Source organism: Acartia tonsa, chromosome 14 (genome assembly GCF_053477335.1).
Source record: "Acartia tonsa isolate MP-2025a chromosome 14, ASM5347733v1, whole genome shotgun sequence".
NCBI lineage: Eukaryota > Metazoa > Arthropoda > Copepoda > Calanoida > Acartiidae > Acartia > Acartia tonsa.
Genome location: NC_137273.1, coordinates 27,770,014 through 27,796,372, shown reverse-complemented (window position 1 = coordinate 27,796,372; position 26,359 = coordinate 27,770,014). Strand labels below are relative to the sequence as shown.

Sequence of the window (26,359 nt, the reverse complement as noted above, 5' to 3'; positions counted from 1 at the left end):
GACAATGGACCATAAATTAAGAATAAACAAAATTTGAATTGTTTTTAAAACTTTGTTTGTCATAAAGCTAGTAAAAGTGGCTGACTTAGATAATGACGTAAAAAAAATTAAACAATTAGAGGCCAGTATACACTGTAATAGACCAATGGTAAAATTTATAGTGGCCTCTCATTGGGTAATTTAATTGGCGTCATAATCTGAGTCAGCCACTTTTACTAGCTTCGGTGTCAGAATAATTTTTATTCCAATGTCCCCTCCCGCCTCTTCCTTTGTGTAAAATACAGGTGAACCACCCTGTTAAATATTCTGTACGCTACATCATTGACAGACAGACAGACGCACACACACAAACAAACACCCTTTATACTGCTTTCATGAAAATACACAAAAACACCACACACAAACACACTAACATCCAGCGGTGTCAGATGTACGCATTTTGTGCGTAATGTACGCATTTTTAACTTTAGGAAAATGGACTTTTATAAGTAATGTACGCATTAGCAAGTAATGTACGCCCCCTATTCCCTTTTCTCTTTCCCCTTCCCCATTTCCTTCCCCTCTCCCACAAATGTACACATCATCAAAGGCCCAATGTACACATTTTTTGTACACTTTGATCTAAAAAAATATCTGGCAACTATGCCACATCGCTCAGTTATGTTGCTAACCTGACATTGTCATGTAGTCTGTATAGAAAATTCAATTATTCAAGATTAACATAAAATCAATGTTATATATGTATTGTTGAAAAAAATTAAAGTGACACACGTACTAAGTAGTTAAATTAAATAAAAATCCACAAAATGTGTAAAATTGTGAATTAAAAAAATGTCAAGTGTTAAAATTTGTTTGTGATAATTATAATTAAAGTTTCAGATTCATAAATAGAAAAGACATAAAATAAAAAAAAATAGAAATGATGGTGGGTAGATTTAGAATCCTCAAAATGATAAAAAGGGTAAGTTTTTAAAAGCGAAGCTTTTCTATAATTAGGGTCGGTCTGTCCGTACGTCCGTCCATCCGTCCGTCCGTACGTCCGTAACGGATAGCTTTTTCCGTTAATTTAGGCATGTTAGAATTGTCCTATCGATTTCAAATTTTTTGCATGGTGATTCCTTTAATAGTTAGGTACGATTTAGAAAGCGTAGCAATTCTATAATCATTACCAAAATGTCCGTACGTTCATTTTAAACATGTTGATTTTTTTACTTTTTTAACAACAAATTTTATGTGATCTAATCATTGGATTGATCTGATTTTTGGTATATTGATTCCTGGGACAACAAAGTATAATGTAATAAGCGAAGCAACTCTCTAATGAAGTCCTAAAAATGTAAGTATGTCCATAAAAATTATCCTGTATCAAGCAGTTTTTCAACAATTTTACTTACAATTTTGCTTTGACTCTTATAAATTTATATTATGATAATTAAGTTCTAACACTATACAAGTGTTAATGTCCGTTTGTCCTACCGTTTCAGTGCTTCGCTTTTATGGATGTTGTCATCCTTGTTTATATACTTTTCTTATTAATATTTTGTTCAATTTATAATTTTCTAAACGTTTCAACATAACAATCATCAGTTAACAAAAACTTTAAAAAAGCCGGTAGGGACTTCCGAGCCTTTTATTTTGAGGGGGGCTGATAAAATGAGGAGTTTCAAAGTTTTGAAGGAGTTATATGAATCATCATTAAAAAAAAAGAGCTAACCGATATGGACGAATCGATCCTGATTATAGAAAAGCTTTGCTAACTAAAAGTTTGAGAGTAAAGAACCCTTTACCTCAACCCTTATACGGCTTTTAAAGCCGGCTTAAACTTTTTAACATGTGCCGCTAAAATTAACCAATTACGATTTTCGTTTGTCAAGTTGATTTTAGCGGCATAAAGAAGTAAATCCACCAATTTTATCTTAAACTGTAAAACAACTTGAATTGAGTCATATTGCAGTGTTAATGAACTTCAACTTGAAAAATTTATTTTATGTGATAAGTAAACAAAAAAATAAAAAGGTAGAGTATATAATAGTAGAGTAAGCAATAATTTTTTTGCTTTAGAGTGTACACACTTTTTTTTATAAAAGGGCAGCTTTTTATAATTATACCTGTGTAATACATCGAACTTATTAGGATCAATCTTTGCCTTGGGAAATAAAACTATGAAGCTTTTTTATAGCAAATGGAGAAAGTCACTCAAAAATCATAAAAATGAGTGATTATCCATCTCTTTTTTTAGGGATTTTTTCCCCACTTAATCTCATTTCCCTCATTTTTATGACGTCACATGTCTGATTTTTGAGTGACTTTCTCCATTTAGTTATTATAGGGACTATAAAAAATGAAATCAAATGAAAATTGGTCAATTAAAATGTATACTTTGGTAATTTAGTCTGTGTACTGGCCTGCCATAGATAGATTAGTTTGTGTGTATTGGCCTCTCATTGGTCATTTATTTTGTATGACGTTCTTTTTTATAGACACTTTATAAAAGAGCTTCTTAAATATAATCCAACTAATCGTATTATTGGATTGAATCGTATGCAACTTAATAAAAACATATATCTTTATCTGCTAGAAATTCCTTTTAAGTTGTATGGATTATTGTTTCTAATTGAACATCTAGGGTAATAAATCTATTATAAATATTCTCTCTAAATATAATTTGTCTAATTAGTTTGATCCCGGAAAAAAATTTTATCTTTTAATGTTGAACATTTTAATTATATTTTTAATGTTTGCTTATGCAAATAAGTATTAAAATGTATACTTGGCCTATTTATAAATAAACAGATGACAACATTAATAAATTAATCTCCTAAATCAGTTGGTAGGACAAACTAGCTATCCGTCGGACAGTCGGACGGATGATCTAACCTAATTATAGAAAATCTGCGCTTTTAACAAGGATGACTACATCCAAAGAAGCGAAGGGAGGGAAGAATTACTTACAGGGTAGCAATCAGGAATCTTAAGGGATAACCCAATGAATTATAAATTTATGTACAAACCTAACAATGATAAACATAACTTTCCCTTCTGCAGATTAAAGACAGATTACAAGTTTGGATAATCTTAGTTTGAACTAACTAAAGGGTGTGCAAAAAAATGCGGACATTTTTAAAATTGAAATTGCGCGGCTTGTGTTAATAGTAGAAAATTCTTATGCATATCGTTAGAACCGTTATGAACTCTAGTTTTTGGAAATATAAGAACGAATCCTGTGCTACGTATAGTTAGGGAGCTACGTGGTGAAATGTTCCTATTGCCTTAAAACTTGAATTGCGAGTAAACCAGAAAATTAAAAAAAAATATTGAAAAAAATAAACCTATTTTTAAAGCTTTTTAAATATTTGTATTTATTTGTCATACAAATCTTCTAATTGAATATGAAAAAATCTACGAATATTTGTACTGAAATCATTCTTTTACAATGGATCCTTCAACAAGGTATCAAATAAAAGTTGAGATTGAAACTTTTATGAAAAAGTACCCTGGAGCAAGCATAAGAGAGGTTAGACAATTTTTGAAAAGTGGATCTGCATCCCAGGTATGGAATAATCTTACAAGACAAACAAGATCTTCATTCCTGGTGAGAAATTACACTAAATGCCAAGAAACAGGTTCGTCGTTAAAGCATAGAGGATTTAATGGGCGGAAGAAACAAAAGATAGAGTACAGAAAAGAGTGAAAAACATGTTATTGAATAAAAAAACACCTGGATTAAGAAAAGTTGCTGCCACTACAGGTGTTTGTGTTTCTACTGCTAGAAATATTCTAAAATCATCAAAGGCTAAACCGTAATAAATTAATAATAAATAGTTAATAAATTAGTTAATTTTATAATTTTTCTTGAATTCATTGTTTAAAAATAAAAAATAAACTTGTTTTGCAATTTTTTTATTCAATCTTTTTATACTTTGATATTTGATAATTTACTCGCAAGTTAAGTTTTAAGGCAATAGGAACATTTCACCACGTAGCTCCCTAACTATACATAGCACAGGATTCGTTCTTATATTTCCAAAAACTAGAGTTCATAACGGTTCTAACGATATGCATAAGAATTTTCTACTATTAACACAAGCCGCGCAATTTCAATTTTAAAAATGTCCGCATTTTTTTTCACACCCTTTAATCATAGAACATAACGATACCACTATCCATCCTCTTTATCCCGAACCCTCACCTATTACTTGAATAACCTACTGACCAATAAATGAGCACAATATTAGCAATGTATTTTTCTGTTTAGATAACGGTGGAGCCTGGAATGTTATTCTACTACATTGGAATTTATTTTTTATATTCTGCCTTACAGCCCCTAATTTATCAAAGGTAGGTTAGCGCATATTTTTAAGTAACAGAGGTGAATTCTTAAAAAACTTTTGCCCCACTAAAATCAGAGAGGCAAACTAAAATTTAGAGGGGATAATTTTGCCTCACTAAAATTTTAGTGGGGCAAAAGTTTTTAAAAAAGAATTCACCTCAGGATATTGGTCTCTGTTAGTATGTATGCATTTACATATACACCAAAATATAAAAAAGGCTAATGCTACCCCCTAAATCAGAAAAGCTACTCTATAATTATATTTGTCTGTCTGTACGTCAGACGGCCACGCTTTGAGAGAAATGTAATTTTCTCGGCTACTAATCAAGATAACGGCTGATTCCCTATACCATTGAGCATCCAGTATAGAATTTACGTGGTCCAACGGTCTGTCAGACATGCTAGAAAAATATCTAAGCATACATAAAATATCATAGGCTTTTGACTTATAAACACTAAACATCAGCTATTGAACTCGTTTCGTCCGTTTGTCCATCCATGATTTTTGTGCTTTGCTACTTTTGAATAATGTCAACCTTTTATTTTTTTGTTAACTATAAAAAATTATTTTAATTTTAAAAATTCAAAGATTATCCCAGTTCGCTAATATCGAATCCACTATATAGATCGATATAAAAAAGTAAGGTATTCTAAAAACTACCTTCTCAAAAACGTAATATTGCTCTTTCTTTAGAACATGTGAAGATTATGTGAGAAGTATTAATTCAAATCAATCCTGCCAGGAATTTAGAATGTTATCTAGTTGTAGAGTAGCTGCGCTACCGCATTGTAGTTGTAAAAAAATATAGGGACATAGGGGCGTGGACCCAAAAATTCTACCCCCCCCCCCCCTCCCGTAAACTAAAATCAATAGAGGCGTCGTTTTTTGTCAGGGGGTGAATATACTGCCTTACATAATCAACGTACTCAAAAGCGTCCATTGATTGGCAAAAAAGGTCAATTTTTTCGCTCACTTTTTTAGCTTTACACTCCTTGGCTGTTGAATAATCTTCTAATCCACGACTGTTGCGTAACACATAGCTCATCCGCTCGTTGTCGGGCAGGTGATAGGTTCGAATCTCGGCCAAGCATCACATCATAATTAAAAGCGTTACAATGGTTCCTACTGCGGCTATGTCAGTTGCGCGACATATTTTGTTAGAGTAAAAAGAATTTCTTGTCCCAAAAGTAACGCAACTCACTTGCAAGCACAGTTAAATTACCTGTGCTAAAAGAGGCACAACTCACTACCAATGTAATGTTGGTTGTCTTTAACCCCCAAGAAACCTTCATTTCCCCTCCCCTGAGATTTTTTCGCTTCATTTACCCCACCTGCCTCCATGCCAAAATCATGGGCATACCTCTGATTTTGTCTACGTCTTATCACACCTTAGCTAAATCAATGATCAAACAAGCAAACTTACAGAAGCACATTCAAGCATTATATAGTAGAATATTCTAAATATATTGGTTGACATATAGGCAATGCACACATGGAATGATACAAATGCAGTTATTAAAGTAAGTCATTATTTAGTAAAAATATGTTTTGCTTTTTGAAAAAAAGTTGTAGTTACAGTTTCACCAATTGAAAAATTGGGAATTTCCCTTAAATTGAAAGTCGAGCACGAAAACGCACCTCTTCTTATTTTGAAATAGATTAAAAATAAGGGAGGAGTATTTAGCTTGTTATTTTTGTCAGGTTTGGTTAGGTTATATTGGATATTGGTTAGCCCCGCAGGTTAGGACCCACAGGGAAGGGAAGTTTACTTAACATTAAAATTGATGATTTTGTTGATTTATTTATATTTTAGATATCAAAAGATGCGTCACATTGGATTCGCTATACAACTATTTGTTATTCTGTACCAAGGTATAATTATCATTTGTGGAGTGCCGCAGGTATCCTATTCGCTATACAACTATTTGTTATTCTGTACCAAGGTAGAATTATCATTTGTGGAGTGCCGCAGGTATCCTATTCTCTATACAACTATTTGTTATTCTGTACCAAGGTAGAATTATCATTTGTGGAGTGCCGCAGGTATCCTATTCGCTATACAACTATTTCTTATTCTGTACCAAGGTAGAATTATTTTATGTCTCTGGGATATTAATAGACAATACAATAATGATAAATTGAATTACATTACTAATTATGATAATCAAAATTACCCCTTCTGTAGAATAAATTTATTTGTTTTGAATGTTTGGACAATGCCAGTTTAAACCAACCATTAAAAAGATTTAATAAGAAACTACCCAAAGAACTAGAAAAAGATTCTATAAAACATTGGGTACCAGTAATGTTTACAGTACAATTAATTCAAGATATTTTAATATTTTAGCTTATTTGTTTGAATATAATTTTTATTTTTTAGTTTGATAGTTGATATTTTAATGGGCAGTTGGAGTGATTACTTTGGAAGAAAGGTGGGTCTGTAATTAAACTGTCGGTTGGTTGTTTCATCGGTTATGCAACAATTAATAATATCAAGGAATTAGTTCACAAAGATTATTTTTGCCTGCTGAACCCAAAAATTAACTTTAATATCTATAATACAAAGTAGAACGATGTCTGTCTGACTGTCGGTCATTTGATAAAAGAAGTTTTTTTTGTTATTATTTAAGAATGATTCTGAATAAGAGAGATTCCCATTACCTCTTTAAACTCCGCCCCTAGAGCCTAGGGGCGGAGCCGCCAGTTTTAATCGAACTATTCTCTATATCTGCCAAAGTATTAGGATGCATGTTTGTATATTTGTCAATATGAAATTTTGTGTAACTTAGTTTTTCTATCGAAATGAGAATTTTCGTTAATTATTACATTCTTTTAAGCTAAATTAAAATGTATACTAATACACAAATTGTTCGGGTATAGTCCTTTTCACGACATCCCTCCATAAGGAGCGATTCTTCGTATTTTTCACAGTAGCTTTTCTCCTATTTCTAGCCCCTGCGGGGGGCTCTAACCCTGCGGGGCCAATTACCTAACCCTGTGGGGCAATCACCTAACACAATATAACCTAACCTAACCTAAAATAACCTATAAAAAGCCATTTTAAAAATACGAAGAATCGCTCCTTATGGAGGGATGTCGTGAAAAGGACTATACCCAATTGTTCTATAAAACCCTTATTCACTCACCCTTCTTGCTTAATTTTTTTTTTTAAAGAAGGTGTATCAACTTTTTTTTATAGCTAGCCGGTTCTTTTAGTAAGTAGTAGATGTAAAATTTTTCATAGAATTTAGATATGCAATCGGTTTTTTTGTAGACCTCTTATTTTTTAAGTAATTTAAGTTTAAAAAAAAAAAAATTAAGTCGATTTTAAGGTACTAAAATGCAACAAAAAAAAGAAAGAAAATGGCCATTATGAACAAAAATAGTAAGATCTTTAATTTGACACCTTACTTTTTCAATTCTGTCAGGTAATTATTGAAAAAATCGATTTTTTAAAACCCACGAGAATAAAAACTTTGACATTAATTTTATTATTTCACAGGTAAAAAAATATGGGTTCATATATACCTTTAGAATCAGAAAAATATTACGAATTCATTGTAAGCAAAATTGAAAAAAAAGTTTACAATATAGTATATAAACTACAATAAAAGGAATTATATGAAAATATCATATTATATTGTACAGGCAACGTCTTAATTCTTGAATTGAGTATAAAAATGGGAAGGGGTAAAGAGGGGGTAAAGAGGGGGTAAAAAAGGGAAGACGATAGTGTTGCCTGAACAAAAAATACAATTGGCCATTTGTTTAATTTTTAATTTTTTTACTTTTTTTCAATTTTGCTTACAATGGATTCGTAATATTTTTCTGATTCTAAAGGTATATATGAACCCATGTTTTTTATGTCTGTTTGAGAAAATATTTAGGTCTAAAGTTTTTATTAAACCGAGGTTAAAAAAATAGATTTTTTCAATAATTACTCAACAGAATTTTAAAAGTAAGGTGTCAAATTAAAGATCTTACTATTTTTGTTCTTACTGGCCATTTTCTTCTTTTATTTTGTTGCGTTTTAGTACCTTAAAACCGACTTAATTATTTTTTTAAAAAACTTAAATTACTTAAAAAATAAGAGGTCTACAAAAAAACCGATTGCATATCTGAATTCTATGAAAAATTTTACATCTACTACTTACTAAAAGAACCGGCTAGCTATAAAAAAAAAAGTTGATACACCTTCTTTTAGTTGCCTATGATCCTTCCTGGTATCGGACAAGCTTTAGCTGCTATCATCTATGTTTTAAGTAAGTTTTTAATAAATAATACATTTTCAATAATATGCAATAAAAAATTGTCGCTTTTTCACAAATTCACAAAGTGCCTGTCAAGCGCTGACACCCCACTCTCAATTTTTGAAATAAATTGAAAATTAAGGGGGCTATGTCTAACATCTGCGGTTGGTTTCTGGACTCACAAATAAGCTTATATCAACAACGAAATTGATTCGAAAAAAAATCACGAAACCTATACGTGGATTTCAGCTGTCGTTGGGGGACAACATACAGTAAAATTGACGACTTTTAAATCTGCCTCTAAAATATTATTTTAGATTTAATTCTATTGTTGGTTATAGCTTATAGCTGAAGTTTTAACTAAATAATACATTTTCTATCACATCTAGAAAAAAATTGTTGCTTTTTATACAAAATGCTTGTTGAACTCCGACATTCCCTCTCTTATTTTAAAATAAATTGAAAATCAGGGTGGGTAGTTTTTTCTCTATGCCTAACCCCGGCGGGAGACCCTCACCTGACCTAAATTAATCACACAAAAAAAAACAATTAAACAACCCCCCTCAAAAAGGTACTTTGAGGGGTATCAACTTTTATTTTGACTAAAAAAGATTATTTTTAATTCTAAAATATAATTGTATTTAGTTAGTGAAATAGTCAGCATGCATACGTACTGGTTCTGTATTGCGAGTGCTTTATCAGGTAAAGTTGTATTATTAGCACAGGTACTCTATAACTCTTGGCTCAGGCCTGTAGCGTAACACTAACGCATTCGCTAGTTGTCAGAAAGGTAATAGGTTCGAATCTCGGCGCGACATAGTGTAAAGGCGTTAAAACTGGTTCCTACTGCTGCTTTGCTATGCCAGAGAAGGGGGAATGCATTTTTCAAAAACAGGCGCAAATCATTACCATGCACAGTGAACTTTACTTTAAAATTGTAAGCTGGCACTCATATAGTGAATTTGAGGGCAGCTGAGCTCAATTATTACAAAATAAAGGGGGTTGGGGAGTTATACACGTCAAATCTTTAAGGGAAACCGCCGCTGACGGACACATTAATTAACTAAAATTTTAGGTTTGTGGGGTGGACCAACGGCGACTATAGCTGGCATGTTTTCCTATATTACCAGTGACTCCACCCAGGAAACTAGAACTACAAGGTAAATTAATAAATGGAATATTTTCTATATTACCAGTGACTCCACCCTGGAAACTGGAACTACCAGGTAAATGAATAGCTGGAATGTTTTTCTATATTACCAGTAACTCCACCCTTGAAACTAGAACTACCAGGTAAATTGATAAGTAGAATATTTCCTATATTACCAGTGACTCCACCCTGGAAACTAGAACTACTAGGTAAATTAATAAGTGGAATATTTCCTTTATTACCAGTAATTCTATCCTGGAAACTAGAACTTCTAGGTAAATTAATAAGAAGAACATTTCCTATATTACCAGTGACTCCACCCTGGAAACTAGAACTACAAGGTAAAATAATAATCTTTATATAAAAGTAACAGGTGGTCCGTCTGTGTGTAACAAAGGATCTCTATAACTGCTGCACCGATATGGTATTTCTTTACAGTGTAGCTTCTCATAGTTCCTGGGAAGGTTTCACTGAAATATTACGCAAAAAGTGGTTCAAACTGTCTTTTTTGTTAGATTTTGAAGTGAAAAGGTTAAAATAAAAACATTTATTGAAATATAACATTAATATATATCTATAAATACTAAAAACTTAGTCAAATATTTTCTAAATAGCATTTAAAAATTGATTTTGGATTATTATCTCATATAGGTATAACTAAAAATCAGAATAAAACAACTTTAAAAAAAGGAATAGTAGCTTTCGCAATATTCCGTAAAATTGTAAGAAAGCCTCCAGTCAAATGAGCTTATTAAGTCCAACTATTCTTAATGTTGATCAAACGCATATTTAAGAACAGTTTGACTTCATAATCGCATTTGACTGGACTCTGACTCACAACTTTACGGAATTTTGCAAAGGCATGTATTTCCTTTAATTAATAATAATCTTATGATTTTCATGGGATGTAATTTAAAAACATTTTATTAATTAATAGTACAATAAAGTAAAGGCCAATATTTAACTAGAGGTGCTGTGTTTACCAATAAAATTGTTTACCTAATGGGTTTTAACATTTGGAAACATTTAGTCTTGATCACCATAATTTAATGAATTTACGAGAGGCCAAAATAATTGTTCATTGAAGTTCATTGTTGTGCACTGATCCCCCCACCCCTCCCTCCCCCACCTTATTTTAGAATAAATTGAATAAAATAAGGCGGGGGTAACTTGTTTTGGGTTGCTTGATTATAACCTTAGATCAGGTTAAGTTAGATTCGTTACTGAGTAGACCCGCAGGGTTATTGCCCCCGCATAGGCTAGGGATAAAAATAAAATACCCCCTCCTTTTATTTTAAATTTATATAAATAATATTAATGAGGGAAGGCAAGGGGTATCAGTGTCTAACAAGAACTTTGTGCGAAATCACCGTACATGTACTATTAAAATAAATTTATATGACGATTTTTACCTTAAAGGCTTTAAAAATCAGAGCATAAAAATCTTAAGATTCTTTAAAGAAGAACCAAGCTTTGAATGTTTGGATCGGATTGATAGTTAACAGGTCAATGCAGGATATTGCAGACAGACCAGCCCAGGTCCCAAGAGAGCTACCTAATATAACAAAATAAACAATAATTTGTAATTAATTGATAAAACAAGGATGATAAAATCCATTATTAGCGATGCAGAAAAAAGTGTGATGAAAGAGCAAATGATAAGTGGTCATAAATCAAGAATGGATTAATTGCCAAAAAAAATCTAAAAACATACTCTGTGCTCCTGCTCACTGCTCATTAGTAAAGGAATCTTCACATATAGAAATTTATCCATCTTTCAAAAATTGCACCCTATGAAAATCTTATTTTCCTCAAAGCGTTACAGACTGATGAACGGACTGACGAACGTACAAATTGAATTACTAACAGTTTAAATTTCTTACCAATATCAACTATAAAGTTGAACCAATTGTAGCTAGGAGTCTCTTTGTTGACCCTAACTGTTGGGTCAAATGTAAAAGTAGCAAAAGATCCGTCATTTTCTGCCTGTGGCGTTTGGTCTTTGAGGGTAAGAGTCACCCTTTGTTGTTTACAAGGCTTAGCACATGTCTTCTGTGCAATAGTTTCTCCATTTATGTAGTAGCTGTTTGCATATTCAGTGCCAAAATATGCCAGGCTTTTGTTGTAGATTCCTGGGACAATTGTACAGTGGTCACTTGAGGATAGATATGGAGGGATACATCCAAGCTTTTCTTTCAGATAATTTCTAATAAGATCATCAACACATTTTTCATACGAATAGTCAGGAGCTGCATTGCAGTTTGTATTTGCCGCAGATTCATATATTTCTGTGTGGACCTTGTAGGAGTATATATCCAGTTTGTCTATGTAAACTCTGTCGCCAAACTGTGAGTTTGAATCACCGTGATAGTATGTGCGAGTATTTCTGCTGGTTAGTAAGACTGAAAAGTTCTTTTTGCAAGGTGTTTGTTCAGGCAGGCTTAGCATGGTACTTAAATTGTAGTTTTTAACCTCATAGCAGTATCCATATTTTGGGTAAAACACAGGCTCCAATAAGTTATCAAATTTGTGATTCATAATAAAGTTTTCAGGCGAAAATAGAGTAACACTTCTTACAAGTTCTTGAAAGGTCATATTGAGATGATACCCCCATGATCTGAATGTTTCATTCATAAGTTTACCCTCTAACATTTCGTTCTCATTTGTATAACCGTAATGGCGCAGTTTGGTCAGGCTATATTGTTGTAAAGGGCATAGGTGCATTAGAGGTGGGTTGACATCATTGATGTTGGCTTGGCTAGTTGTAACCATGAGAGGGGGGTACATTATCATGTAAACAGCATTGTGAGATTGATAACCAAGTAATATCATTGCTCCAATCAACAATAAATATCTTAAATATCTTTTACAAGATATAATATTCATACTGCTCCAACAAAGCTAAACATACAACTAGGAATATATTTGAATTAGTGGATAATAAAGGGTAAACTAAAAAATCGATAAAATGAACAAAAACTAGCAGGGCTCGGAAGCCGCGCGTCAAATTAAAACCCGTTTGGATCTTTGAAAATCTTTTTGAAAAAAAGTGATTGCTATACATTTAGACTTCTAGCTGATTTTTAATTTTAATTGTAGAAGTTGATTTCACTGAGGCTTAAAGACGCGCGGCTGCCGAGCCCTGGTAAATATTTACTTTACATTAACATTGTGAACATTAACAACCTTTATTCAAAACTTTCCTATAAACAGTAACTTTAGGACTTTTGAAAAAAGGCCGATAGTTATATACAGAAATATGGTATAGCATTAGCCAACAAGCGAAATAAATCTAAAATAATATTTGGGGGGCAGAAAAAAAGGTCGTTTGTTGCTCCCCAACTACAGCTGAAAATCACGTGTGTTTAGCACTTCTGTATTAGTTACAACAAAATTCTTACTTCCGTTTAAAACATGTTGATTTTTACCTTTTTGACAAGTTTTTGTGTAATTTAATTATCCTATTCATGGGATTTGTGGAATATTGATTTCTTGGACAACAAGGTACGACATCATATGCAAAGCATCTTTGTAATAAAATCATAAAAATGTAAGTTTACCATTAAAGAGAATTCTATATTTAAGCAATTTTTTCATAATTACTATTCTTTTTTAGATTCTCCATCCTTCAGTCGATGACCTACATAGCTGGAGTAGTTTCACCCTTTGTTGCCGGGGCTGTTCTAAAAGCAACAAGCTACACAGCTGTATTTTCCATTTCAGGTAAAACAAGATTTTGGTAGCGAAGCTACTACATAATTCACTTTGTCTGTCCGCCAATCAGTCAGCCCTTTACGCTATAGGGTAAATGTGATATTCTCGCTCCTATTGAAGATAGAGAGCTGAAAGTTTTAGTGAAGATTCCTGAAATATATGCGCATCTAATCTACATATTAATTTATCAGTGACATACTTCAAAAGGCATAAACCTGGTTCTTTAAAGGTTTTGTCATTTACTTTGATTGTTTGCATCTCTTCTCTCTTTCATTTCTTTGTAATAATGATTGTTTATCTGTTTATAACTTACTTTGTCCGTCTGTCTATTCCATGATTTTTTTTCTTTGCTACTTTTGTAAGTTGTCATCCTTAATTGTTTACACCATAAAGAGTAAACCTCACAAATTGACAATTAGATTATTAATTTAAAATAAATAAAGATTTGATATATTTCTTGACAATCTTAATCCAGCAAAAAACTCCATATAATGAGACTAAAAAAGTAACACTTTTTTTCAGAATTGATTTAAATTTATAAAATTGATAAAGCGACATACAATTAGTAGATTTGCTATTTTATAAATAATACACAGTTTTCAATCCAATATTTTTGCTTTAATTAGGAGCGCAGATGCTCTTTAAATAAGGCATGTATGAAGTCCTACCATATGTCACTCCGTCACAATGCTAAATACTTTAGCTGACATAATTATAAATTTTTCCTAGTTTAAATAATTCTTATTTTGTTTGTCAGGCCCAGGAACTCCAAATGATGATGATAAACAAAAATTCCCTTCTGGTGATTTAAAGTTTTTATTATGAGTTGAAAAGTTTAAACACTATTAGTTGTCTTTTCCCTTAAGATCCCTGACAATTTGAAGCCTGACTTAAATCCTGGTTGTTTTGCTATACTTTTGAACTATTTTAGGTGGATTTTTCCTGTTGACCTCCATATACTGTGCCCTGCTCAAAGATCCCGGTCAACACAAGGAATTGAAAATAATTCAAATAGTTGGCATTTTCCCATTAAGCACACAACACCCCCCCCCCACTCCCTTAATTTTGAAATTAATTGAAAATAAAGAGGGGGGGGGGGAGAAAGTTTTTCATTTGATTGTTTATTACTTTAGGTTAGGTTATGTTAGTTTTGATTTATAAGATTCCACAAAAAAGAGGGGGGGGGGTGGTAAAGGGGAATAATTACAATAATATACATTAGATTACCCACCTCAAATTTTAAAAACCACTAATTTTAACTAACCTCAAAAATAAAGCTTGCACGTCTCTGAATTCGGCTTTATATTGCTGGACTTCTGGTAGAAAAAAAACTGTTTAAAATGTCTTCATATTGACAAAAATTCTTCAAGTTAATAGTTAGAGTTTTCGGGTATAGTCCTTTTCACGACATCCCTCCATAAGGAGCGATTCTTCGTATTTTTAAAATGGCTTTTTATAGGTTATTTTAGGTTAGGTTAGGTTATATTGTGTTAGGTGATTGCCCCACAGGGTTAGGTAATTGGCCCCGCAGGGTTAGAGCCCCCCGCAGGGGCTAGAAATAGGAGAAAAGCTACTGTGAAAAATACGAAGAATCGCTCCTTATGGAGGGATGTCGTGAAAAGGACTATACCCGAGTTTTCTAAGTCATTAAACCAAAATCATGAGTTGATACATATTCTAATTATTTTTAATGGTTTTTAGAAGAAAGTTGAGAACTGTTGTGAGCTGTTTAATCCAACACATTTTGTGGCAAGTTTCATTCACACAAAACTACAATAATAATCACTTCCATTAGTAGGACTAAAAATCATGAAAATTCTATTCTTCTACTTTAGCAAACGGAAAATCTTATAATATAATAAGAATTTTTGATAATTCTACTCTCTCATAAACAATGGAAGTTCGGGAAGAAAATTATTAAAGAGGTTTTTTAACAAAAGGGTGTCCAAAAAACCATTTCTAAGATAAATACAAAGCTTCCCTACAATACACAGCTTATCTATTCCAGCTGTTTGGAGATATTTACTTTAGTAACTTAGTAACTTGTTGAGAATGAATCTTGAAAATAGGAGTCAATAAAAACAGTTGTAAAGAAGAGGGATAACAGGTATTATAATATTTTTTTTATGCAAATTTACAACTATTTTAAAAAACTTCCTGGTAAAATGTGCTTAAAGAGATTGTCTAAATACTGGTTCCTCGACCCCCCGTCATTATCTTTTAACATTAACTAATTAAAGTTCGCCTTAGGTATGATGCAAATCCCCCTTTGTTAATTTAAGTGATTTTTTGGAGTGGGGAGATATTTTTATGTTATGTGTACTTTATACTTTTAGTAGAAGATTTGACTTTTAAAACAGACATGAAGCTTTCTTTAAATAGTTAAGCACAAAAAAGTTAAAATGAAAAATTTCAGAAACGAGATAAATATTCTGCTCTTAGCCTTCCTAACACTTCGGGTAAATTTATTGGGCAGATGATCTTTCAATTATAAGGCAACCACGGTCATTATTTTGTTATGCTGAAAAATTGTCATAAAGTTGCCATAATCATAACAGATTTATATCATGTATTTATTATAACATTGTCATATTAATTACATGTTTTATTGACAAACATGACAAATAACATATGTCACAATGACAAACATGACAAATAACTTCTGTCACTATGACAAATAACATCTGTCATAATGGTAAACATGACAAGTAATATCTGTCAAAATGACAAACATGACAAATAACATCTGTCATAATGACAAACTTGACAAATAACATCTGTCACTATGACAAACATGACAAATATCATCTGTCACAATGACAAACATGACAAATAACATCTGTTAAAATGACAAATAATATCTGTCATAATGACAAACATTACAAATAACATCTGTCATAATGACAAACATGACAAATAACATCTGTCATAATGACAAACATGACAAATAACATTTGTAATAATGACAAAAATGACAAATAACATCTGTCATAATGACAAACATGACAAATAGCATCTGTCATAGAGACAAACATGACAAATAACATCTGTCATAATGACAAATATGACAAATAACATCTGTCATAATGACAAACATGACAAATAACATCTGTCATAATGACAAACATGACAAATAACATCTGTCATAATGACAAACATGACAAATAACATCTGTCATAATGACAAACATGACAAATAACATCTGTCATAATGACAAACATGACAAATAACATCTGTCATAATGACAAACATGACAAATTACATCTGTCATAATGACAAACATGACAAATAACATCTGTCATGTTTCAGGAGCCAGATAATTTTGTTGATTATTGCCTATTTAATAGTTCAGGTTAGTACTTTTCAGGGAGGGAAAGGACAATTACAATAAACAATTCTACAAGCTTTATTCTCATTCAAGTTTATACTAGTAACTTTAAACAGAATTTAACCGAAAATGATTTTGAAATTAATTTATTGCTTTTTGTTGCCGATAGCTCTGAATGTTAATTTAGGAAGTTTGAAATTGTCCTCTCCCTTTCAACCTTTTGCTTGGCGATACCATAAACTAATAAGTACAATTGAGAAAGCGTAGAAATTCTACCATCTTTACCAAGAAGTCCGATTGTCTATTTTACAGATATTTTGACATCAATATTTTTAGTAGCTATCGTTTTGTTTTTATGATTTTTAAATTCTGATTCATAGGGTATTAGACATTGTGTTGTACACAAAGTATCTCTTTAAAGTCTAAAAATGTTAGTTCGCCGAATCAAATAATGTTTTGTTAAAAATATGCTCTAATTTACAAATAATATTCTTTTTCTTACATGTTAAAAGTTACTAAAATTTATTCTGTCGCACGGAAAGAAACAATCACGGTCAAAAACTAAACATGAATATGCTAGTATTTAAAAAAAGACATGTGATTAATTCAATTTAACTAAAATTCAGAAATTCAAATTTGATCACCACTGTTGCAATGGATATAGAATACGGGGATATTGTAAGAGATTCTTGCATACGCTGATAAAATATTTCTCTTAGCTGGCTAATATAAAGATACCCCCCATTCCTTCTCCTTTAAGACTACTTAATTCCTTATCCTGACCAAGACCATGGAGGAATGTATTGACCTACATCTTAGGACAATAATAGAAACCTAAATTGACGACTTTCAAATTGCCCTGACACAATATCCACGTATTCATATATCCATTAATTTTGTTAAGATAATAAAAGCTGGAGAATTGGATATAATGTATCTCTTCCTTACTGACAATCTCAAATTTTCGGTTTCAGAATTCAGGAAAAAAACTTTCTAAAATTACCACAATAAATCTATTATGCCCTTCAATTAAAGGAATCTACACAGTAAACTGGTTTATTTATATCGACTGAGAACTTGTAAAAACCTCTAAATTAAAGCGAACAAATTGCAGTCAAAAGGCAGTATGACTGCCAATGTTACACTCGATCGTTTGGGAATCTACTCACAAAAAGTCAGACTACTATCCATTGATTAAGAGGATATGTTTAGACACCAAATGTGTTAATTTTAACAAAAAATATTTAGTGATACCAACTGATTTGTTTTGTTTTTTTACGGATCTTAAAGGAAAATATAATCGACGATAAATTGATTGCATTCCCATTTCCCAATGATAATAAAAAAAAACTCCTTTGCAAATTGAAATTATGTGCTAAAAAGTTTGGAGACTGCTTCAATAAAGAAGCTTGTTTTCAAACACTACACCCTACTAAATTTTTTTTTGTTGGATATCAATTTGAAAGTTTTTTTTTATGAACAGTTACTTTTTTGGATACAAGTTTGGAATGGCTACGCTGGCGGTTCTCATATTTCTTCCGTTAGCAAAGTAATTTAATTCTTTATATTCCACGAATAAAATTTGACTACAAAAAAAATTATGTTTATGGCGTGTTTTGCGTGTTAGGTTAGGAATACTGTTCAAGGATATTAATGCATATTCCTAAGTGATAAGACAATGTACGATAAATTTATATGCATCCTTAATTACGATAATCAAATTACCCCTTCTGTAGATTAAATTATAGTTTAAAAAGTTAAGACACTCCTTGTTTGGAACCAACTAATCAAAATTCAATGAAAGTTATTGAACCAACCAATAAGAGAATGTGGTCATAAACCGTTGGGTACCAGTGTAATTTACAGTTAATTGTCTCCTCCTTCCTGAAATTAATCAATAAAAAGGAAATATTTGTCTTCAAAACATTCTATTGATAGGGTTGACATACCAAATCCAAGATAACTTTAAACATGTCCAATATAAAGCTTACAATGGCCCTAATTTTTACAGAAAACATCCCATAACTATTTAATTACCAGTTTAAATCATAATAGCGAAGACGAGACATAAAAACTTTATGGATATAAAACTTAAGATATTTAATTTTTAGGCATTTCAAAGTTCCTGATGATATCATCTGTGCCTCAGGTAGATAATTTTCTCTCTTTGACAGTCAGACAAACAGACGGACGGACATTTTGAATCATTAAGTAGCCTCGCTGCTAGAAAAGAAAGAGTTAGGAAAGGAAGCTATGAGTTTTAGTAGTTCCCTGGTGTTCATTACAGAACTACAGACAGACAAAAGGACAAACAAACATCAACAATTAAAGAGTAGCTTCACTACTAAAATAAGAACAAATAGCAAATATTGATAAATTTGTTTCAACATTGATGAGAAAAACATTGAAAACAAATTATTGAAAATAAATTAATGATTATTTAATTTCAGGTTTATTGTGCAAGATAACTGCCCTGACTATGTTTGGTCTCAGTAAAAATACTACTCTAGCTGCCATAAGGTACTTACATTTTAGGTGCTTTCCCCCTTGGTTACTATCGAGCACTTAAACCCCACCTCCCAACGAAAAACTAGACCCCCAAACTTCCCCCCCCCTTCCCCGATAACTTTCAATTTAGTTCAAAATAGGGGTTAACAGTGAAACCTCAATTTTAAATATTAAACAAATAATCCTAAACTTTTTCAGTATTTTGTTTGATGGGTTTGGAGAATGGGCTGTTACCTCATATGAAGCTCTACTTTCAAAGGTTTGTGTTATTTTAAGCGGTTTATTATTACTTGGATGTTGCACAAAATTTGTATGCACAAAAGCGATACTCCCAGCTGGTTAAAGAAACAATACCCCCATCCAACCCCTTGACCACATCACCTCCCTTTCTACTGGATGAACGAACTGACTAATAAATGAGGTCCATGTTAGCAACCTAACATGAATTCAAGACATTGTATACTTTGTTTCAAATTGACGATTGGGATTTAATCCAACCACCATCCACAAGGTCCTGAATGTGGTTTAGGTTATTAAGGGGACTAAATATGTCTTGAACTATTATTTTTAAAAGCGTAGCATCTCTATAAGAACCCACTTCCCTCACTGACTGACTCCCTCTTCCAACAGAAAAATTGTATATCGATATTAAAACATATACTATTAAAAGGCTCTTAGAGTCAAAGCTAATAGAGTTTGAATGATTTAATAAACCCCTTTTAATATTTGTTATTACTTTAGAGTGTACCTGAAAATGAAATTGGAAAACTACTTGGAATAGTTTCTTTCACTGGTGACATTTCCCTACTTCTAGGTTAGTATCAGATAGTTTACTACTTATTTCATAGTAAATATGCTATTTGAAACCTTTTGTTAGAGCAATTAACCATAAAACTTAAAGACACGTAATTATATTTGTATAGCTACAGTATTAATTGCCTAATTATAAATAGCACAGAAATAATACTTACTACTTTAAAAACTAGAATTAATATGCTATCAAATAGTGTACAAACAAAGTAATGACTCACAAAAAAATAGAAAAGAATATTATGAAGTTTATACATTTTTTCTTTGACAGATTTCTTTATTTACTCGCCATTTTGATTTTCCAACTTTTTGCAATAAGGCAGAGGCTTCTAGACTATCAGTAAGAATAAGAATATCATTAATATGTTTGGAAACAAGACATTGAAAGGTTAAAATAATTGTGATTAAAGCATGAAGGAGGGGATATTACACTGGTACTCAAAGTTTAATGGCTCAAAATCTTTGTGTACTTTTCTTTTATTTTGATTGGTTGGTTCCAATCAAGTAGTGGACAAAAATGTCAATCATATGAAGAGGTAGTTTTTACTTTCATTGGGAATGCACATCAATTTATCGTTTTTTGTCTTATCCCTGGTGATATGAAATGATGTATAAATTCAGGTGCAGTTATTTTCAACAGTTTGTATCCTGCTCTGAAGCCCTTCCATGCTGGTGGAACTTATTTTGTCGGTTAGTAGATAAATTGTTATTTGTTAGTAGTAGGCCGTATGTATATATGTGTGTCTAGAAATTTTGGGGGATGGGGAAGCGAGGGTATCCCCTCCAAATCCCCCAAAAATATACATATGTATGATAATAAAAACAATAATTTCTTTTGTAATAGTAAAAAAATTGACAGTTTCTGTGTAGTAAAAGTTATCGCAAATATGGGTAATAAATGATATTATTTCAGCGTGTGGAGGTCTGGCGGTGTCATTAGGACTTCTGGCTCTTGCACAATTTCTTACAAGGAATTTACACAATCAAAAAATTTAATTTGAATCATGTATATTATACCTAAGTAACAGGATATACGTCTGTCTGTGTACTAAGATCTCTCAAATTGCTTGTTCGAGCATTCAATAATTGTCAGCGAACTTCTTAAGTGAGAAAATAGTTCATCCAAGAGAATTACAGCTAAGTCTAACAGGCCACTTAAAAAATTTATATCTTTGTCATTGTCAAATGCCTTAGAAAAGTCAAAATTCTGGATATTCAGCAGATCTGTTGACTTTGAGATATCAATTTTAACTAATAAACCAATTGAGTTCTCCATTTTATGGAAGCTTTAATTTCCTGGAAGGTTTATGCTATTTGTTTTTTATATCTTAGGTTTGGTTTTAGGCTGTTTTCCTACTTGCTCGAAAGAATCCTTGATGCTAGTATGGCAGATGCGTGTGCCAAATAATGTTTTACCAGTATTTTCATTTGACTTTTTGATTGTGTAAAATTGCCATATGTGCAGGAGTAAGAAGAAAGACGACAACCCAGAGAAAGCTGATCCCAATCTTCCCGCCAAAACTAACAATGCCGCATTTTCAAATCTCGGCTATGCTGATTAAATTTTCAACATATAAAGCATTTTATTATCAAAAAATGTTTTTCATATTAATTTCAACTGGATATATATAACCAGTTTTAAGAACTTGTCCCCGGAAACGCAAATGAATAACAAATTCTGTAATATTTAATAATTCCTATACTTATAATTTTTGCATCCGGGGACAACTGTCAATACAACCACAATAGAAAAATATCAAAATATATAATTTACAAATTTACATCACAATTACCATATAATTCTAAATTCTGATTTAAATAACTTCATTGTAGCTATTTTATACTCTAAACATTCCAATAAATGCTGTGATCTAATATTTTCAAACAAATGCAAGTATGAATCTATATATAATTATTTGGTTGTTGCACCAGATTTTCATGAACTATAATAAAGTGATACTTTCAGCTGACTAAAATAACAATAACACCCTTTACCCCACCCCCACCCCCTCCTACTGGAGGACCGAACTGACCAATAAATAAGGTCCATATAAGCAACCTGAATTGACGACAAATTTTCCCCTGTTAATATATCTAAGTAATTATATATCTATTCAAGTATGCTATTGTCTATATGTAAATTACTAGAGTTGGCTCGATATAACTATATCTCGCTATTGGCTAGTGTTCTATAAGTATATATCTATTTATCTACTTCTCAATAAATCAATTTTTCGCCCCGGCAATTATTATCTAAAAGAAAGTAGTGAATATTTAATAATTTAAATGATTTTAAGATTTCTTCAATTATATTTTTTTTTCAGTTTACCATCACCAAAGGGTTAATATGATTAAAATTTTAGTTTCAATATTTGAACACACAGGAAGTGTCGCCACAATCGAATTATTTTAAAACAGAGTTTTCTTAAATTTACTATATTATAAATTTTGATTTTCTTTCTTATGATTATAAATTAAATACATCAATATAATGTAAATAGCAATATGAAATGAAAAAAATGAATTTATTTTTAATAAAGTAAATAATAGGTCTTATCGTTCTGGGCAATGAGAGTTTATTATGGATTACTGGAGCACTATGAGTTTTAAACGATTATTCCTTGGAAAATTTGAGCTCATTTATAGACATTTATTTCCTATATAGATCTGTCATGGATCTTGAAGCAATAAAGCAGGCCCTTTTGTAAATGTTAAAAATTGGAAGAATCTATTAAATAAAAGTTATCGCAAATATACTTAGTAAATGAATGTTACCGAAAATAGGCCATATCCTATAAAATTTCTTAGACTAGCCTATAGTTATTGTATTCTAAGGAATATGAATCACAAGGAAAATATATAATTTTTTATCTATGATAGTTAATCTTAACACCTTAGCTAGCCTAATAATTTTTTTTAGGTATGGCCTAATTGTTTTAATTGAAGTAAAGCTTTGAACATTTATAAATTACTCTACTTTAGTTATGTTTTTATGTATGTCCAATTTGGGTTATGAATATGTGTATAAATGTTCAGTTGAAATGCTAATGCTAGGTAAATGCTCTAATATAATTAGGTTCTGCATAGAGACTGTAAAGTTAAAAATCACACGCCCCCTCTCTCTTTGACTTCCTCAATTGTAAGTAATTTCCCTCTAACTGCTTTGTCGAGCAGAGAACCCCCCCTTATTTTATAGACAAGATGAAAATATGGAAAGAAGTATTTTTTTGTTTTTCTTCTTTAGGTCAGTTTTTATAATGAGTACTGGTAACCCTGCAGGTTAGGTAATTCAGAGATAACCCCTATAGGGTTACAACCCGGCAGGGGCTAGGCATAGGCCAAAACTATCCTTTCTATTGTTTTCAATTAATTTAAAAAATAGGGAGGGGGGGGGGGGGTCGGATCTTCAGTAAAGCTTTTATGTCTAAAGCACTGAATGATATAATAATTTAAAAAAATACTTATTGAATCAAAAACTCAAATAAGTATTTTGAAGTTTATTGTATATACACAAATTTGTACTTCCAAATACAGTAAAAATATGTACTTATATTTTTGTTATTTTTATTGATATAAATTTTGTATTTCTTGGTTTTTTTTTAACATAAATCATAATATTGGCATTAGATTAGAAATTTAAATGATTTTATTATTCAAAAAATTAAATTCAAATTATTTGTTAACTATAAAAAATTATTAAAATGTAAATAAAAGTTAATCAACAGTATTGAAATAAATTATGTAAAAAGGAGTATTGCTATTGTTTTTTTTCTCTTAAATTTTCATAGCATATTTTACATCTGCTTTAAAAAAAGTTTATGTACGTAGGAGGGGGAATGATAAGGTACCCCCTTCCTTTTCTGAGGGTATTAAGTGAAGTAATCTCTTGGATTACATTTTATATTTCTTGAAGCCTTTTCTGCGCATTCTAATTAGCTGCGCCTGTTAATGGGCCAGGGCATTCCAACCTACTCAGTATCTCGAGGCTATGTATTTAAAGAGATGCTAGTAAAAAGAAAAAGAAAAACACCAAAAGACTTAATGTAAAATCCAAACCTTAATTAGTTCAGTGATTACAGAGTATAAAGCCCAAAGTGACTCATAAATTAGCCATATGACGTCATAAAAATGAGGGACATGAGAGGAGAAGTAGGAAAGAAAACCCCTATAACAGAGATGGATAATCCCTCATTTTTATGACGTCATATGGCTGATTTTTGAGCCACTTTGGGCTTTGTCTTAACATACAGACTAAAATCTTTTCTACTTTGTATATTGTTCTCACAATATAATAATCAAATACATCTAATATATAATATAATATATAATCTAATTTTTAAAAAGTTCTAATGAGTAAACATATCGAAACATAAGAAAATTAATTAAACCATCACAGAACCACTCTCTATATCATATGAAAAGCACAACCTTATAATCTTATAATAGGAAACAAGCATGACAACATCCATAAAAGCGAAGCTCTGAAACAGAAGGACATTAACAGAACTGAATAATCAGAATGTATTAGAGTAGAAGCAAAATTGTAAGTAAATTTGTTGAAAAACTGCTTGATACAGGATGATGTTTATGGACATACTTACATTTTTGGGTCTCGATTATAGAGTTACTTAGCTTATAGTATTGTACTTTGTTGTCCCCGGATTCAGTATAACCAAAAATCAACTTAATCGGATAATTAGATCACATAAAATTTTTTTGTTAGAAATTGCATTTCTTATACTCCTCCCATCAGCATACATGCAATTCTTGCTAGCCCTTGTCCTTCGAACCAAGTTAAAAGTGTCATCATATACTTATTTCAAATTGTTTGAGATTAAACAAGAGTTTGCTCAAACATAGGGTCTGTATGAAAACGGATCCCCTTCGACTAAGTCCAGTTCATAAAAGATAAACAAGTTGAATCTAAAATATCTTAAAATCTTAAAATATATTTATGTATATTTAATGTAAAAATCCTATATGTTCCTCCTTAAATATTAAAATCATAACATTTACAAAAAGATAAATGCAAAATAAAAATTATTTTTAAGGTTGCAAGAAAAAAATCTTGTGTATTATCATTAAAGGATCCTGAAAATTACAAGAATAAAAATATTAATTGCGTAGCCTAGCGGCAAAATTTTTTAAACTATATGATAAACAAATAACAGATAATATATAACAAACAAATGTTAAAGTAGGATTAACATAACATGGTGGATGTTAATTGGTTTGGAAGCCATACTGGAAATAAGGAGAGAGGGGAGAGAAAGAGAAAGGAAAAGAGAGAGAGAGAGATATATAGATAGAGAGTGAAAGAGAATGAGGGGGGGGGGGAAGAGAAATATTTGGTGAAAGAAATTATTTGTTAGTTACAAATAATATTTTTAAACAAGGTTGACAACATCCATAACAGTGGATCTCTGAAAACTGACGGTATAACAAACGAACGATCCAAATTATTTATAAACTTGTTGCAATATTGTAATTAATTATAGAGGAGCTACGCTTTATAATTCGTACTTTGAGAAATCATAATACAAAGTTTGAAATCGATAGGACAATTCTACCAAAACTAGATTTACAATAAGCGCTATCTGTTACCTACTGACAGATCGACCTTAATTATACAAATGCCTCACTTTCAACAATTATGGCGATATAAGGTGGTTTGGGTGAAAGTCTTTATATTTAGAAAAATTCTGGGGCAGGTGAAAACAAGAGAGGGATATCCTTATACCAAAGTAACAGGATGTTTGTTTGTGTGTCTGTACCGAAGGATCTCGCTAACCGCTGAACCGATCGGGTTCTCCTTAACAGGGTAGATTCTCATGGTTCCCGGGAAGGTTTATAACTATTTTGGGGGAGGGTACCACCACCCTCCCAAGAGAAATGACAAAAAAATCAATTTTTTTTAAATACGGGAGACTTCAACGTAAAATAAAGAGGTATCGTACGTAAAGAATTATTGTAGAGACTTTAACAAACAAAAACATTTAATTTTAAAGTGCCACTAGAGTCCTCTAGGGGCGTAGCCGCTAGTTTATTCTAAAGTAAAACTAGCATAGCTACTCTATAATTAAGGAAAACGTTTCTAAAGCGTACTAAATTTAAATATTAACTTTATTAAATATCATATACACAATACATATATCAATATACACATAATATCAAAATTTCTAAAAAATTTGACTGAAATTTGTATTTTACAATTTAGTAACATTGTGACAAGGACTCATGTTTCCATAGCACGTTTCTTACAGACAGA

At 31.5% G+C, this 26,359-nt stretch overlaps 1 protein-coding gene across 1 annotated transcript; it reads left to right on the top strand.

Annotated features, from left to right (window-relative positions):
- The first annotated feature begins 850 nt into the window (after nucleotides 1–850).
- Nucleotides 851–23,116, top strand: LOC145305590 (proton-coupled folate transporter-like). Its single transcript, XM_080147279.1, has 23 exons — nucleotides 851–961; nucleotides 4,256–4,338; nucleotides 5,025–5,074; nucleotides 5,814–5,851; nucleotides 6,145–6,203; nucleotides 6,712–6,763; nucleotides 8,536–8,593; nucleotides 9,227–9,283; nucleotides 9,657–9,741; nucleotides 13,348–13,454; nucleotides 14,377–14,438; nucleotides 15,147–15,194; nucleotides 15,515–15,552; nucleotides 16,755–16,797; nucleotides 17,678–17,754; nucleotides 18,257–18,322; nucleotides 18,885–18,922; nucleotides 19,224–19,293; nucleotides 19,480–19,540; nucleotides 20,023–20,095; nucleotides 20,713–20,781; nucleotides 21,005–21,064; nucleotides 21,559–23,116. Exons 1-23 carry the CDS (start codon nucleotides 920–922, stop codon nucleotides 21,651–21,653), a joined length of 1,431 nt encoding a protein of 476 aa, XP_080003405.1. The 5' UTR covers nucleotides 851–919; the 3' UTR covers nucleotides 21,654–23,116.
- The last annotated feature ends 3,243 nt before the right edge of the window (nucleotides 23,117–26,359 follow it).